Raw genomic sequence first — 18,219 nt, 5'->3', positions numbered from 1 at the left:
AGAGTGGTTTCTAAAGAATGTACAAAATTCAAGCTATAAACATCATATTCACGGCATCGAAATTATTTCCTAAAACATACTACCTTATTTAGATCACTGGATAACGCACTGAACCAAAGATCTCAATATGGACTGAAACAGGGAAGAGTGATGTTGACCTCACTTCCACATGCATGAGCTAATTACAATGAATGAAAGCTGGAATCCACCATCAGAAACATAAACCATGTCTTCATAAGAAATAAATTAAAATGAAGAAATGATGTGTGATACGATAGGGGACTCAAATGGAAAAAAGTATATTGTGGCATTTTAAAAGAAAGACCAATGAAGATTTTCTGTGGTCCAGTTTTTGTTTTTAAATTTTTTCTTAACATTTATTCATTTTTGAGAGATAGAGTGTGATTGGGGGAGGGGCAGAGACGTGGGAGTCACAGAGTCTGAAGCAGGCTCCAGGCTCCGAGCTGTCAACACAGAGCCCAACGCGGGCTAGAACTCATGGACCCCACAAGATCATGACTTGAACTGCAGTCAGCCACTTAACCGACTGAGCCAACCAGGCGTCCCGAGTTTGTTGTTTTTAAAGATGTTAAAAAATTAACAAGACTTGTTGCGTGAACAGTGGAACAGTCGAAACTCAACGTAATTATCTGCAAAAGTAGGTAATCTATATATAAAGACTAAATATAGCTGGGAAATAAACAGAATTTTGCATACGAACTACTTCCTTCCAAAAGCAACACTTTTAAAACTGATTAATTCTTTAATATTCTAATGGTGAAATATCTACTCAAGCAACATTTTCCTTTCTTTTTTTTCTTTACCATTTAAGTTGTTCTAAGCTCTTCTTTCCAAATAATTAGAGAAGCTTTCTTAGGAACACTATATTAATCAGCCAGAGGGGCTGGCAGGAAAACAATTTCTTAGAAGTAGTGAGAGACTGTCCTAACATCAAATGACTGTTCAATGTCATGTGACGTTAAATACATCTTAACGCTCTCATGGTACTAAATCTTGACTTCTGTTCAGTTTTAGCCTTTATGGGAAAAAGTGCTCTCCAATATTTTGCTGTAATTGTGTTCTCTGGGTAGTACTTAAACTAATAAGACTCATTACATAAAGCAACTTGATAAATCTTTGAAGTATTACCCAAACTAGACACTGTGATAAGTTAGATCTTTCTTGAACCCAAGGCCTTCTTTTCTTTATCTTTCATCAAATTCTGCATTTAAACACTAAAATTGACTTGGAATCATACATTTGATCATTTTATACAGCTTAAGCAAGGCCTCAAAAATGTATGTTTTTATACATTCTCTTTTTATTATTCTTATTGAAATTATACCTTTTTTTTTTTCTTATTGTGCATAAAGGTGGAATTTTGTTTGGATTTCATTTGAAAAAACATTTTGGGATATTTACAATGAATATTCAATTCATAAATAAAGGCTTATTTGACATCAGATCAAATTTAAAAGTTTCCACCTCTCTTTTGCATACTTCCTTAAACACATAATTTAATAATGAAAACACGTCTTACATTAGTAAAAATAATAGAGATTAATTTAGCCAAAGAAGTAAACCTAATATCTTATTTTCATGGGCTTATATTTTGTTTATCTTTTTTACCTTTTTTATGAACTAAAGCTCCTTCAGTTTCAAGTTATTGATGTGATAAGTAAGATCTTGTTTACATGATAGTTATGTATGTGTTAATACCAATACCTGGTATTTTAGGGCAATATTATATATTTTAAAATCTCAATATTTAAGTAATTTCCTCATGAGTTCTTTCTGCCCTGCTAAATGTTCTTGGAGGCTTCCTTTAGGAATTTTTGAAATGCATATCTCTCTTAAAGATAACTCAGGCACAAACGAATGAACAAGAAAGATTAGATGAGACGTTCTTAAGTATGATTCATAAATATATCAAAATATTTGCATGTATACACATTTATGTAATAAGTAGAATGATACTTTGTTTTCCCTTTTCCTAAAATGAAAAAGGTGAATTTGTATCAGATATCTGTAATGGCAAACACATAAGTTAATACCCATAAATAATATCTACAGGTAAGTCTTCAAATATATAAAAAGGTAACTCTTACCGCCATCTCCAGATCCTGATCCTGCATCTGGGGGAAAAAGAAATACTTTATTTTTGTTTGAAAACATATTCAAAAACTACTTATGACTTTATTTAGTTCATGTTTACTTTCTTCATTAAAACAATCATATAATGGAGAAAATTACTAATATTTAACCTGAAAATATATATTCACATCAATTTAATTTAATTTGTATAATATAACTTATAAAATAAATTCTGTATTATTTTCATTCTTTTTTTTTTTTTAATGTTTATTCATTTTTGAGACAGGGAGAGACAGAGCATGAACAAGGGAGGGTCAGAGAGAGGGAGACACAGAATACGAAGCAGGCTCCAGGCTCTGAGCTGTCAGCACAGAGCCCGACGCGGGGCTAGAACTCACGGACCACAAGATCATGACCTGAGCCGAAGTCGGCCGCCCAACCGACTGAGCCACCCAGGCGCCCCTGTATTATTTTCATTCTTAAACTTTGTAAGAAAAACTATTATTTAGCTTTGATACAATTCCTAAAATGGACTATGTAAAATCTCTCATGTTTTTATTTTAACCAGGATGAATTTGGTGCCATTAACTGAAAAAAAAAAAAAAAAAAAAGGAAAACAAAATGCTTATAAGAGTGAGATTCAGAAATTAAACAGGCTAAGACATGTGGCAAATAAACTCATAATTAAGGCATATTATTATACATCACATATACACAAAAAGAAAAAAAACAGTTTATAGATGATTATTTTTTCATGTAATTGCTAATATGTTTTCCAAATACCACAATTGTGGATGAGTTTATCTGCCACCAACTTCATCCTTTGTTTTTAAAATCAATAGAGGAGTGACTTTTGTCTTTGTGCTTAAAATTGGATACACCCTAAGTGATGCTGGCAGGAAAAAAAAAAATGATACCCTGCCTTCGACATTTCTCTTTCTCCATCTCCCCTCCCTCCTACATAATTACAGTTGATCAAAGGTGTCAATTTCTGACAACTCAGTTCCAAGGGACAGTCAGTTTTCTAGGTGGGAGTCAAGACCATTGAGTTTCCATCTGGTTCTATCTCTTAAATGTGGACATCATCTTCCTTTTGCCTCTCCACTCTTTTCATTCTAAAAAAATTTTTTTTAATGTTTACTTATTTTTGAGAGAGAGAGAGACACAGAGTACAAGCAGGGGAAGGGCAGAGAGAAAGGGAGACACAGAACCCAAAGCAGGCTCCAGGCTCTGAGCTGAGCTGTCAGCACAGAGCCCAACGCGCACTTGAACTCAAATACGGGAAGATCGTGACCTGAGACAAAGTGGGACGCTTAACCGACTGAGCCACCAAGGCGCTCCACTTCTTTTCATTCTAAATACATTTGGTTATGTATTTTTAATGTTAATACTGGGGATTAAGACTAATACTGGTATTCTTTGTCTGAAATGCCCTCATCTCACACGGAAATCTCAATGATTCAAGAACGATATCAAATGGCACTTCTGAAGGAGTAGTAGTTTAAATAATCAGCCTTGGTGGAGACTCATATTCACTAAATTCATAGAGTCTAACACTGTATGAAGTCAGAAAGCCAAGTCATTTATTAACTTGTGTCTTTAGCCCAGCAGAGTCTTTCCTTAAGGCAAGCTAACTGGTAAAACAATTTATAAGAAAAACCCTTCTTACTAAATGTATGACCAAGTAAGGATTTTAATCATATGCCTTCTCTGTTTAATGGTAACAGATCAACAAAGGCTGATGCATTCATCTCCATAGTAGAATAGTGCTGTCAACTGAACTGACAATCAGAACTCATGGCCCCGTCACTTTTGGATAGGACAGTGCTTGAATGGTCAATGTTTACATACTTTCACAGCTAAAATCTGAAGTAAATTTATTTGAATTAATTTTAAAGCTTAATTCAGTATTACTTATAACTATCAGAGCCTAACAGGTTGTTATATTATAACACGAATATATTCTATATGTTTTAGTTAAATGTGTACAGCTTCTTGTTTCTTCTGAAGACTGTAAACTTTTTAAAATCAAGAACCATGTCTTATTCGGCTTTTTATCCTTATAGTCACATAAGAGGAAATATGTAAAAGCTTATAGATTCAAATCTCCAAACATTACTCATTTGATAGCATAAGGAATGTTACGTAACCTTCTTAAGCTTATTTGTCCTCTATTCAATGAGTGTAGTAATGTCTATGTCGTTGGGTTGTTTTGAGGCTTACTGCACAATAGCATGTTTTAAATGCTTATCACTGTGCCTGGAACATAAAAATTAAGGTTTTGAGTAAACATCTTGCCTATTCATTTACAGGTTTTCTAATAAATACACATGGTTTGGGAAAAGAAAAAAATGGCAGCAGTATATTGGCTTGTATTTCCCTCGTATCTTCCTAAAAAGTCAAGGGACATGATCTTTAAGACAATTTTTGTTTTATTAGACCCAAACCAAGTAAGTAGGGAAGAAAGGAGGAGTAGATGGAAAAAATAACCACAGGCCCATGGCATCATTATGAAATAGTGATGGAAAGTTTTGAGGCTTCTCTAATATAAAATAAGCCATCTTGGCAAACCAGAGACAAGTAGTCTACTAAATCCTTACTGATGAGACAAAAACACCTAAGAAGTCATGCTGTTGAACTTGAAAATTTGAACTCCTAGCCAATGCACTTCTTATAACACAAAAAATTGAGAGTGAGACTATTGAGCAGACTGCCTAATAGGAAACCATTTTTTGGACAAAAAAAAAAAAAAAAAAAAGATTTGTAGGTTCAATGAAATATAATAAAGTTATATCTTCTACTGCCTTTTATTCCTAGAGATCACAACTTGCCATCTCTATTCAGTGTCAAATAGCATTTTAAAAATAAATGGAAAATCTACAAAGAAGGAAAATTTCTTTCAGATCAAAAGTCAGAACTCTAATTTATTTACAGTCAGACCTGGTTAATCAAAATTACTTTGGTCCCTCCATCATTATTCAGATCAAAAACCTTTTAGGTTTTTAAGTCAATGGGAAACATTCAGCAAGATTGGCTTACTAATTAAATCCTACAGAAATCTAAGTATGCGAATCAGGTAGGTACGGATTACTCAATTGCGATTAAATTTTCTACTTGGCTCACTCTTTATTTTCATAGTATAAACAATACATTAGGAACTAGAATGTAAAGATTTGTGTGAATCAGGAGAATGTGCTTGCCTGAGCCTACAAGAAGTTGGAGGTTGGCAAGTAAGAAAAAAAGATTTTGGCACCAAATGTTCCTAGCCATACCATAACTTAATGATTCTTTATTATAACTGCCCACTGACTCTCATTTGGCTAGTCAGAGACAGACTGATAAGCTAAATGATCTTGAACAGATAAACCCTTTTCTCAGTACTCTCTGGTATTTGCCTCCAACATTCTTGGCTTCTAAGAGTCAGAGGTTCCATTTTTTCCCCCCTATTTGATTCGTCTTAACATATCACTTTAAATTTTCTCCATAGGTATGGCAGATTGATTTTTCATATTTAGTTTGCTCCCTGTCTTTCTTTCTGTTTCCCCCATCTCTACTATGATAGTACCATGCTGGCCCTCCTTCCTCCCTACTGGGGAAGCAAGTCCAATGCCTCTCACATGTTGCTGTCATTTTCATTCGTTACTTCTTAGATGAAGTGGCAATGATCTATTTGCTCTAGCAAATAAGAGGCAAGTGGGGCACCAGGAAGGACGTTCACATAATGAGGCAAAGAATCATATAACAGAAATGATTACTTAAAAACCAAAACCAAAACCAAAAAGCCTACATCATCATCTGTGAGTAATAATATCATTCTCTTCTGGTAGTTTTTAGGAACTTTACTAGTCACTGGTACAATGTGGAACACAATCAATTACTAGCCATCAACAGACTTAAGATAATCTTTTAAAGAATACAAGACTTTCTCCTTGCTCATTTACCATCCTGACCCAACCATCATACACATGACTTTGTACAAAGTTCCCCAGAATAGAAAAACACCTGTTATCTACAAAATACGTGTGATCTACCCAATAGTTGTTATCTTTCCATTAAAATAGACTTTTCCTGGCACGATTCTGTATTTTCACTTTTGAAGGAAGCTCATATTTTCTAGTGCTGCTGAGGTTACCCAAACTTTCACTTTTAAACCCAGATCTGCAAAACTGCCCTCTGGCAGATGACGCTATTGTTCAAAACAAACAACCCAACTTTATCCGTGCTTAGATAAGTTTCTCTATATTTGGCACACAGGCAGTAAATCTAGAGCTCTAATTATATTATTCAACTGCCTGCACTTCATTAAATAACATATGTATTAAAATCAACATCCTTATGGTAGATTTTCTCTTTCTTCCATAAGTGATTCGAAATGTAAACGAGGCAAAAATAAGAATAATGCATGCCTTGTGCAAAAGAATAAGAGGCTTATCCAGCCAGTATAGAGTCTGAATGATTTATCTGGAGATAACATAACAGGAAAAGCAAAGGTTCCCAAAGGTCTCGGGAGTCTTTAGGATCATATACATACCTGTGGCACATGATCCTTCAGACACCACAAGTATCTCACTCTGCTGTTTGCATGCAGCCTGTCGCAGGTAGCACTCATTCTGGTAACTCTCTCCATTGGAGCCACACACAGGCACATAGTCACTGTTGCACTGGGGAACACACAGATATAAGCATATGGTTACTACTGGAGTCTGCATACCTTTGAGACCTTGAACAGAAATAATCATTTGCAAAAGAAAGTACTTGTTTTCATTTTCAGTAATCCCCATCATTTCCATTAAGTCTTTGACCTTACAAGGGCATCATTCAAAGATACACAAAAGTAATGTCACGTCGGGCCAATCAGTCATTTGATTCAGATGGGGGGGCAAGGGGGAGAAAAAAAGCTTCTGAATTGATCAGGTAATTCCAACGAAGTGATTGGACAAGCAATTGTACAAAGATATTGCAAAAAATGTATCAACATTATTTAATACTGCTTTTCAGATATATGTCCATCTGGCTTGGTGGAAAGAATCAAAACACGCTACAACATTCACGTTATTAAAAATAAGTAATGCCTATCCGTGTTTGGAGCAGAAGTATATAGCTGCAATACGAATGAAGTCAGTTACGCCTTACTATGTTTTTTCTCTGTTGAATTTTAATCTTCACACATTTCTAAATATTTGGGTAAGACATTTGGATTACTAATTCATTTGTCATGTATCTTTAGATCATCAGATATGGGCAGATATAGTGCAAGAAAAAAAACAGCAAATGGAATACAAGGGAAAAATCGATAACCATTGAAGAAAAGTTTACTGATAAGTATGTAAAACATATATATGTAAACTTGATTGATTATTGAAAAGTATGACTATTAATATATATTTCATAAAAAGAAAAGTTCATTTTTAAAACAACCTCATTACAAAAAAGTACACATTTTACAATGTAAATGAGGCAACCTACAGGGTATACTCATTGTAATATAATCACACTCTAAGGCATTAGAGATATTTGGCTGTGTCCTATACCTGCTAATTACACTAGAGATGTGATTATCTCATGATTACTACTACTGATGCTTCACTGTTTAATTGTAACAAACATAATAACGACGATGATTACTTATAAATATCCACCATGCTAGAAACTAAGTAAAGCAAATCATACATACATATGCATGTGAAAACACTCTTCTGTTTCTAGTTCTTACTAAAAGATTTGGATTTCTCATGGCTGTAAGTACATACATAATTTTGTACATACAAAATTAACCAATGATCTGGTGAGGTGGCTAGGAAAGTTTTAATGTATATGATAATAAACCTGAAACGCTATCATAAGTTAAATTCGACTCAAAGATTTATGCCAAAAAAAAAGAACAGATTTTCAGTAAGGTTACGATCTTATAATAAAAAAACTGAAATTTATTTTTTTACTCTATTTTCTTAGAATATCTGTACTTTCTCCCTCTCAATCAACCATTTAACTCTTGCTCTTTTTGTTTATGTAACAATGGTTTAATCACCCTAGTAATTTATAAATAAAATGGGATAAATCAATGTTCTCTGAAATGAAAAGTCTTATTTTATGAGTCTTGCTCTGTATCTGTTACTGAAAAACTAAAATAGAACTTATTAATAGTGATACACTTTTCTCCCAATAGTAAGTCCAAATTGTATGACACTCATATTATGATCTCCATAATTGCTAACATGATGATTTAGGTATTAAATCACATCTATTTAGAAATTACTTACATGTGATTAAAATCATTTAAATATTTTAAATATGACATATTTTAGAAATCTGCACTTCTACAATTTCTAATCTACATATTCTGGAAGCTCTCTATGCAGTAATTCCTTTTCACAGTTATACTGTTGGCTCCCAGACTCAGTCTATCTATGTGATTATATTTTTTAATGATTTTTTTTTAATGTTTATTTATTTTTGAAAGAAAGAGAGAGAAAGGGACAGAGAGAGAGGGTGACATAGAATCCAAAGCAGGCTCTAGGCTGTCAGCACAGAGCCCGACTCGGGGCTCGAACTCACGGACCGCAAGATCATGACCTGAGCCAAAGTCGGATACTTAAGCGACTGAGCCACCCGGGCACCCCTATCCTATGTGATTATATTTAAACTTGATTAGAACCTTTTACTAATGAGGATATTTAAATAGGTATTCACTTCTGATCAGGTGATAACCTATATAAGGGCTGCCTTCCACAAGCTTTCTAAAATATATACGCATTTTTCAAAATGTTTTTATATTTTTGAGAGAGAGAGAGAGAGAGAGAGAGAGAGAGAGAGCAGGGGAGGGGCAGAGAGAGAGGGAGAGTCAGAATTCCAAGCAGGTTCCGCACTGTCAGTGCAGACCTTAACCAACCCACAAACAGTGAGATCATGACCTGAGCGGAAGTCAGATGCTTAACTGACTGAGTCATCCAGGTGCGCCAACATATGTGGATTTTTTAACTTACATCTCAGAATTGACCTACTATAGGTCAATCTTCCAGTGAGCAGAATTGACGTAGTACCACATAAATGGTGCTCATGTCAGAAACATGGCCTGGGAGGATTTATTAGGAACCACTGACATTAAAATGGTATCTGAGCACGTGGAGGAGAGATCAGAGAGAAGTGAACAACTGGTGACATAGTCTTGCTGACACTTTCAGTAGGCAGAAGGTAGTCAAAATTAGTGTGATGGCTGGACTAGTTGGCTTCTCATGCTCAAGTTCTGGCATTCTTGTCCTTCGCTACCTGTTAATCTCCATCTTCAAACCTGCTTCCATTACTCTGGGTCCACATTTTCTTCTTTCCAACCCCTGGAACCTCTCTATTTATCTTTCTCATCTACTTCTGCAGAATACTCAGATGTAGCCAGCGGACAGGGGGTGAGGGGTGGGAAGTATTTATTATCTCTGACAAGTGCTAGTACACAATGCTGATACGCATCTTAAAATATGGAATAAACTGATAAAGTGTTCCTATGCCACTTCTGAAGGACGCAGTAAGCCAAATGTGAACAGTGCTAAAAACAGAGCTGCCAAGTTCCATGCACAAGCCAAAAGGGAGATTTGTATGGAGCTGAAGAGAGCTCAACTGTAGATTACCAGCACGATGTTTTTGGCCTTTAGTACCACGACTTGCACTCATTAATATGAATAATGCAAGGAGGAAGCATACTCTAAATCATTAAGCCTCAGGAGTGCAAGTCTGGTCCTTTCTCCAATTTCTCTCACTGCCTTGGTGTAGCACCTTGTGGACATCACTCAACAGTTAAATATTTAACAAGCTTATAGCTCGGTTTCCCCATCTGAAGTGGTTAACTAAGGTATTTAGGAGGATTAACAGAGTCATGTTTCTAAAATACTTGGGAATATCCATGTAGGAAAAGAAACGTTAACGATTTGTCTCTCATGGTATGTATTGTTTTGAGTACAGCTGACACCCCGTCTAACGCTGATACTAAACACACGTGTCTAAAATTAAAGAAATAAAGGAAAACAGGATACCCTGGTACATAAAAATAGGCTAAGTACTATGTTAAAATATGCCAAATTATTGGAAATACTTTTTAGTGGTAATCATAATACTGCTCAGTTTCAGATGAAGGGACAGATTCAGATGTTAAGCGATTTGCTAAAGGCCACATAGTTGGCTGGTAAGAGGAAAAAAACAAGACTCAGGCCCAGATGGTTAGACCCATAAATGTATGTGTTGTACAAACTTCCTCTCAGGGGAACAGTGATCCTATTTTTCTTAAGATGTTGTAAAAATCTTAAGTTTGTTTTCCAAATATGTGTTTTCCAGTGGAATGGTTTTGCTCCAAAGTGTCCACATTGCTTAAGAAAGTAGCTACATATCACACTGGTGGGTTCAATGACTTGACACTCTAGAATATATGGAATTCATTTTACTACAAATGAACAAAAAATGTATGTGAGAAGTTTTTTCATATGATTTATTGCTTGTTTGGTTAATGAAGATTTCTTTTAGCTGAGATTTCAGCATCTAGAAGCTAGGTATAACTTACATTTTCTAGATTGTTGGCACTTTCCATGGAATCTGGCATGTAGAAGGCACTCCACAGATGTTAAGTGAATTCTTGTTATATTCCCAGTTGTCAAAGGCTTAAGAATAATGGCTTAGGATATGGTATGTTTCTCTTCCAAAAAAGAAAAAATATAAAAAACCTGCACATGTCCCAATCCTTTGATCATTCAATAAGCAACTTTCTCTTCTCTGTAACCACATTTCTTTAAATGAAAGAAAATACGACTTTAAGGGTGGGCAAGCCTGTGGCTATGGTGAAAGTGACTCTGTGTGACTTCTCAGGCTAGGTCATTAAAGGATACAGCTTCTGTCTGGCTCTCTCTCTCTTTCTGGACACTTGCCCTTAATACCCAGCCATTGTGGTATGAGGTAGGCCAAACTAACACACACAGAGAGATCCACATTGAGGACCCAGGTCTCCAGTTGATAGTCAGACTTATGAGTGAGAGCCCTGAGGAGAGTACAGGACCAAGCCTTTGAGTTCTCTCCCTTCCTCGGCTAATGCCAAGGGAAGCAGAGATGAGATATTTCCATCAAGCCCTGTCCAATTGTAGATGCATGAGAAAAAAAAAAAAAGTTCATTTTTTATTTTATTTTTTATTTATTTTATTTTATTTTTTATTTTAAAAAATTTACATCCAAATTAGTTAGCATATAGTGCAACAATGATTTCAGGAGTAGATTCCCTAGTGCCCCTTACCCATTTAGCCCATCCCCCTCCCCACAACCCCTCCAGCGACCCTCAGTTTGTTCTCCATATTTATGAGTCTCTTTTGTTTTATCCCCCTCCCTGTCTTTATATTATTTTTGTTTCCCTTCCCTTATGTCCATCTGTTTTGTTCATTATTTTTAAGTCACTAAGTTCTGGGCAATTTGTTATGCAGTCCTAGTAAGTGGAAGAACTGCAGATCTAAAACGTGGTTATCAAATGAAAACATTTAATATAGGAGTTAAATAATATCTGAAAAGCATAACTTCATCATATTTTTGAATTACAAACTGATAATTGGTCATTGTATGAACAGTGCTATCTATGAAAAACTGCATATGGTCCTTCCTCCCTCCTTCCCTCCTTTCCTTTTTCCTTCCTTCTCTTCTTACTTTATCCTTCCTTCCTTCCATCCACCTATCCATCCATCCAACTGTCTCTAAATTTTCCTCTCCACAACTGGTTTATCAGAAGATTTATCAGCATGTCATCTGGTATTTAGATAGAAATGAGGCTGCAGACCATTTCTGGAACTCATATCATCACCAAAAACTCAGGTGTACTACCTGTGATACTGAATTGTCTACAATAATTTGGTATTGTTGTTGCTGTTACTGATATTTTCATGTATTTTTGCATGTATAATGTCCTGGGAAATAATTGGATTTGGTGCCAAAGGACCTAGGTTCTTACTTTAAGATCACCACTTAATAATGGTAATGGGCCTGAATTACTTCATCGGTAAAAGGAGGATAAAACAATTAACTCACTCAGTTGTGACAAGTAAAGGGTAGAATGTGTTTATTTAATTTAATTTTAATTTAATTTAATTTAATTTTTCAAATGTTTATCTATTTATTTTGAGAGAGAGAGGGAGAGAAAAGAGAGAGCACGCACAGGAGCAGGGGAGAGGCGCACAGGGAGGGAGGCAGAGGGAGAATCCCAAGTAGGCTCCACGCTGTCAGCACAAAGCCCAATGTGGGGGGTCCATTTCACAAACAGTGAGATCATGACCTGAGCAGAGATCAAGAGTTGGATGCTTGACCAACAGAGCCACCCAGATGCCCCTATGTTTATTTTAGATCATCTAAGAGAAGTGAAGGCAAATATATGTTCTCTTTAGTGCTTCAATAATAATCCAAGTTGGCAAACTACAGATCACACCCACGCTTCCCTTTGAAATTTATCTCTCAGACAGAATGACCATTGTTCACATTCTAATTTGAATGAAAGAATTTGTGACTGTATCCATAAATACAGGAGACTAGGAGTAGATAACCTCAGCTAGTTTAGACTAGGATATAGGAAAACAGATTATCAAGACATCTCCCTTATATGGAGGGAAAACACACACACACACACACACACACACACACACACACACCCCCCAAAACCTCAAATTCATTTGAATGTACTAGAAAGGAATGAATCAAGATACTCTTAGCCTAAAATATCTTATTATTCTTTGCACAACTTGTGCATTTTCTTTGATCTTGAACCTAAATCAGCCACTCTACAGTCTTAGTATGTGTAGAGTCTAAATTTTCCATGAAGGGAATGTTTATTTTCTCTTGACAGACTGACATCTATCACAAAGCATAAGCTTATAGCAGTAAAATCTAGTAGTAAATTTAAATACTATAGGCATTAAAAAAACACATTTATTTTCTTATTCAAACTTGTTTTCATTGCCCTCTCCCCAATCAATTCCACTGAACAATTATTTAAATTAATGACAAATGTAACTGGCTGACCAAAACATGAAAAGCACAAATATTTTTGTTGATAAAAAGTTTTACCAAAACCCTTTGTGGAACCTGAAAACTGAATACAGTTTCTTTAATAAGAAAACTATACATTTCCTTGTAGTAGCATGCACCCATTTAGAATTTTGTGAACTCCATTATTTTTCTCTTGTCGAAATCTTGTTAGAATTATGGTTTTTCCTTTGATGAACGTTCTTTTTGGTTCATTTTATACTCTTCATGAATTCACTTCTTATGCCTACCCTGGGTCATGCAAGTAAGACCAATTTATGGGAATCACAAACTGTAAGGGGGAAAATCCACAAAATCCTTTGGGCCTTTAATTACTGATTTGTCCAAATGTACTTTTCCCTGAGTTAACATTTGGGGAAAGTATGAATTGGAGAGTTTTCATGCTCTACCTCTCCCATGTAGTTCATTGAAAAAACATAATTACATTGTTCAGTGCAGCTGGAGACCTTAGAGGTTCGTGTCACGTGCATATTAAATATGCACAAATATGTTTCTAACACTATAGTATGGTCTGAAAGACTGTAGTGTGGTCACAGCAATATTCACCCACCAGGAGGTGGTGCACTTTGCAAATATTAGTTGTTTTATTGCTTTTCTTAGAAAGAAGAAAATAATTTGCAAGAAGCTTTTAACTTATCTACAAACCATTCAAACTATATTTAAATCTGAATTCCCTTATCTCTTTCACTGGGAGGTCGAATTCAATTCAAAATATTTAATTTCATCAACAATTCTAAATATTGCATACTATAACAAGTTTTTAGACCTGAATTTCACTTTAATGTTTTCATTTGTTCTGTAACATTTTTTTTCTTATTTTTTTAGTTTTGCTTACCCAGTCTTGGAAAAGTTTTACCTGATCTCACTTATATAGTTTTGTTTTTGCACAAAAGGTTCTTGGTTGAACCTTATGTTAGATTTCATGTGTACTTACAAAAGTAATTCAGCAACACTCAAAGGTGAATATAAGACATTAATACAATAGCTGTGGTAGTTGAGGGTACATATGCTTATATAAACATTCTGAGAGAAAAGAGGGCTTATAATTTACGTGGTATAAAGCATTTGGTAGATGATGGCTGTAATAATGACATGAGTTCTATCTTCAATAGATACGCATAATGTAGTTTTGATGATACAAGTGCTACAGTCTCCCATTCTACTTACAAAAAAATTATTTTATTTATTCTTTTAACATGAGGCAAACTCCATCTTCCTAACATTCATAAAATAGCCTGCAGCTATTTGCACTCTTTGGGGTTCTTGGGAGATCCAGCTGTAATTCAACGTGATACCCATGAAAAGTTGATATATATTAGTAAGTTCCAAGATTTCCAAAACTAGCACAGTAGTTCTGAAGTCACGCTAATAAGGAGTTTATTTAAAAACTTAACTGGATTGCCAGGATCATAAGACCCAAGGCCATTAAAACAGAACAGTACGATAAAAAAAAAAAAAGAAATGACAGCCCCAATCAAAAAGAACAAAAGTACAAATCTATACTTCTTATCCATTGATTGTTGTAGCTACTATCCCCAGCAGTTGTTGAATTATAAAATTCTTGCTCGATGGGACACATAAACCTAATTTGCTTCTGACACATCAAAGGAACAACCTGAAGCTTCCTACCTCCAGTGGCATTTATAACTCTGGCATACACATTTCTCCAAAAAGCTATGTCTTTTTGACATCCGTTGGCTCTCTTGGCAGGACAACACTTTTGCTTGGTGCCAGCTTTCCTCTTAGCTTGCACAGCTATAAATTGCCAAGTGATGGTTTGTAAAGGGAGATCCCTTCTTTGTAGTCTCATCAATGAAGAAGAAGATGCAAATATCAGACTTCTTACCTTGAACTGACAGACGCAAGTCACAGTGTCTCCAATTCTTAAACATTCCCCATCAAATTTACAGGTGTTGGTGTCACAGAGGAAGAGATCGTTTTCTCTGTCATCATAACCTCAAATTTAAAGAAAATATTCCAGTCATTTAAAGATGTTACAGATTTTAAAAACAACCACAACAAAAGCACTATCTTGCAGCTTTAAAAGAATTGCTCTAAATTTTTATTCCATTAACCACAGCTGTACTGCAAGGTCATTCTCTACTGATAACCTCCAAAATCTAGTTAAGTGATCAATATTCATTTCTTTTTTTTTCACAATTCTTTTTTAGTGAATTATCTTTTAATATTCTCTTTTGATTGTGCTATTTTATTTTAGCCAGAGTTAATACTGGCAGCAGTGAATGAAGGTTTATAACTTGATCCCCAGCTTCCTTATTTTTTTTTCTCATTAAGTAGAGTACAGTTTATGACCCCCCCCCCCCACAAGCCTACATTTTAGAAAAAAGCTGTTGATGGTCTCTGAATGTCATTTTACCATTTTTCCATCCTTAATCATTCTTTTGCCTTAAGGTCTGAAGCAACCCCTTATTTGGAATTTCTCCAGACAAAGAGGAAACAAAGCCCCAATAATAAAGATAAACAGGCACAGTGTTTTCTGTGATGGTCTGTCTGGCTCAAATGAAGATTGATCACCTCTAAGTTAACAGGGTGGAGGGGGGTGCCAGGTTCTTGAAAATCTGCCTTGAAAACAAGTTTATTCTCTTTAGTCTCTGCAAATCTCCTTAAGATATCCGGCTCATAGTACATCTCTTGATTGCCAACCTCAATTTCCCATTTAAGTTAGTTATTTCCTAAAGCGATACTGTACTTGGGATGAAGCAAACCAGGCATGTTGGTCTACAAAGCTGTGACCATTCATTTCAAGCACAGGTTGTTTCATAGCCCTATGATAAAGCACCTAAAAAAGTGATCAGACACCTGAAAACTGGAACTTAGCTTTTCAAAAATAACATACATGCGCCCATGAACCAGGAATAAGTTAAAGAAGACATGCTAAATTTTACAAAAATACCAAAGTTAGAAATTGCCGAAAACAGAACAAAGGCAATCTATTGACCCAAATCTAACAGGGTGCAAATCTCAACCTGTCTTTAAAAAAAGCACAAACTATCATGATGCATGATAATGTTCCTCATGGCAGTAACAACCTAGGACTACATGTTCTTTCATCCTATGAGTTACAGTTGGCCATTCCCACCTCTCCAAAGTTACACACACTTCAGCTTACATACATCCCTGGAAGCCACTTTGTTCAGAGCCAGATTTAACTACAGCAGAATTATATTTACAGAAGATGAAAAATTACATGCACGCTTGCTAAAACTAGAACAGACCAGACCTAGGGGACAATACCCAGGCATGTGAATGCAATTTAAAATGCCAATGAAATCACACCACAATCCCGCTGGGCTGTCACACTGAAATGCAAAGCCAGCCCGGAGTACAGCAACTCCCATCCTCGGGCCCTATGTACTTAGGAGGCTTCGGCTGAGCAAAGCCTGCCAAGCTCTCGCGTTCAGACTCTGAAGGGACCCCGGCAAGCAAGAAGAGCGCCGGACCCACTCGGAGGAAGCTTGCCCAGAAATGGAGTCCGCGTCCGCCCGGGTCGGTTCCGCCCGCCCGCAGGAGCCTGCCTGCCTCAGCTATGCCCACCCAGGCCTGGGAGACCGACGACTGATTCTTTTCTCAACTTCCCTTCCCCATCAGGAGCTTGGGGAAGCAAGAGAGAAGCATCTCTGGGCTGCAAAAACACGTCTTTGAAGGAGGATGTGGGAGAGAGGAAGAGACGGAGAGAGGGAAAGGAAGAGAGAAAGGGGAAGACAGAGAGAGAGATTGATTCTCTTAAACCCCAAGCTCCTTTAGAATCCGTGTGACCTGATCTTGAAAGCAAGACCAGGGCACCCCATGGCACTTTTGCCAGAAATCAGTGTTTCCCCTGCAGTCACTATTGGATTTATCGCTTTCTCGCTTGTTCCTTCCCATAAAGTTATTTCTCGCTCGTTTTAGCCAGACTTTTTCCTTTCATGATGGAAAGGTTCTGTTTTAGTCCCCACCCCGCACCCCACCCCACCCCACCCCCCCAGCCCCCAAGGACTGGTGCTCATTTCGGTGGATCCACAAAACCATCCCGTCCAGTATTTCTTAAAATATCCGCCGCCCTAAGGGCAAGGATGCAAAAGGTTCCTACACGTGTACTTTTTGCCCACCCCAGACCCCGTCACCCACCCCCCACCCCCCCGCCCCAGCTTCCGCAGCGGCCTGGAAGGTTCCCAGTGCTCCTCGGGGTGGAGGTCGGTCGTCCGAGAGGTTTGGGGCAGTAAGAGGCACGGGGCTGAGGAGACGCACTAAGGTGGGCTTGGTATGCGCTGGAAACGCGTCCCCTCTGCGGGGCCGAAGGGGGTCGGGCGCTGGGGTTGTGGACTTACCAGAGCAGTTCCAACCGGTGGGCGTTTGGCAGTCACTTAAGGAGGTAGGGAAAGCCGCGAGCTTCACCGGGCGGGCTACGATGAGTAGCATCACCGGCAGCAGCAGCAGCCAGCAGAAGCCCTCGCAGAGTGTCCAGCTGCTGCACTGCCGCGGGGACTCCCACAGCACCATGACTAGTTCGCGCAACTCTGCAGTAGCAAACGGCTTCCGAAGAACACGCGATCGCGGGGGCCGGGCAGCGGGCTACTGGGCATCCCGCGGACGGCGGCAGCAGAGGCGGCGGCGGCGGCAGTGGCACCCGACGGGGAAGCAGCAGCCAAACCCGCGCATGGTCTCCGGAGTTTCAGCAACATCCAGTGACCCGGCCCAGCCCCGGGAGCGAGAGGGTCGTCCGCCGAGAAGCTGCGCCGGAGACTCGGGGGGCTGCTGCCATAAGGAGGGGGATCTGGGAAGCCAGGGGACCACGAGGAGACCGGAGTCCGGAGGGCGGAGGAGAGGAGTCCAAGGAGGCTGCGTGGAAGGAGAGTCAAAGCGCCCCACAGCCCCGCAGCCGCCTCTCGCGCTCTGCCGCCCTCATCCCTCTGGCGTTTGGGAAGCAGCAGGTCCTTAGCCCGCCCGAGATCACGTGGGAAGAGGCAGGCGGGCGCTGATTGGCGGAGCGGGATGCAGGTCCCGCGAGGGAGGGGTCGGCGAGGAGGTGCAAGGAGGAGGCGACGGCGGATGCCACAGATGGGCCAGCTCGCCAGG

At 38.0% G+C, this 18,219-nt stretch overlaps 1 protein-coding gene across 2 annotated transcripts in view; it reads right to left on the bottom strand.

Moving 5' to 3' along the window:
• Positions 1-17,837, bottom strand: part of TMEFF2 (transmembrane protein with EGF like and two follistatin like domains 2) — a 230,641-nt gene extending 212,804 nt beyond the window's left edge. For both annotated transcript variants that reach the window (XM_060622507.3, XM_060622508.3), the window contains exons 1-4: positions 17,472-17,837; positions 14,990-15,099; positions 6,626-6,755; positions 2,109-2,135 (exon numbers count right to left, since the gene is read on the bottom strand). In XM_060622507.3, the coding sequence (XP_060478490.1) occupies positions 2,109-2,135; positions 6,626-6,755; positions 14,990-15,099; positions 17,472-17,643 (439 nt within the window). In that variant the 5' untranslated portion in view covers positions 17,644-17,837. The remainder of the gene's footprint in view (positions 1-2,108; positions 2,136-6,625; positions 6,756-14,989; positions 15,100-17,471) is intronic.
• Between the last annotated feature and the right edge of the window lie 382 nt (positions 17,838-18,219).

The sequence above is a fragment of the Panthera onca genome, chromosome C1 (genome assembly GCF_046562875.1).
Source record: "Panthera onca isolate mPanOnc1 chromosome C1, mPanOnc1 haplotype 2, whole genome shotgun sequence".
NCBI classification, from domain to species: domain Eukaryota; kingdom Metazoa; phylum Chordata; class Mammalia; order Carnivora; family Felidae; genus Panthera; species Panthera onca.
The sequence above is the reverse complement of the archived record's forward strand: the minus strand, read 5'-3'. Positions and strand labels throughout refer to the sequence as shown.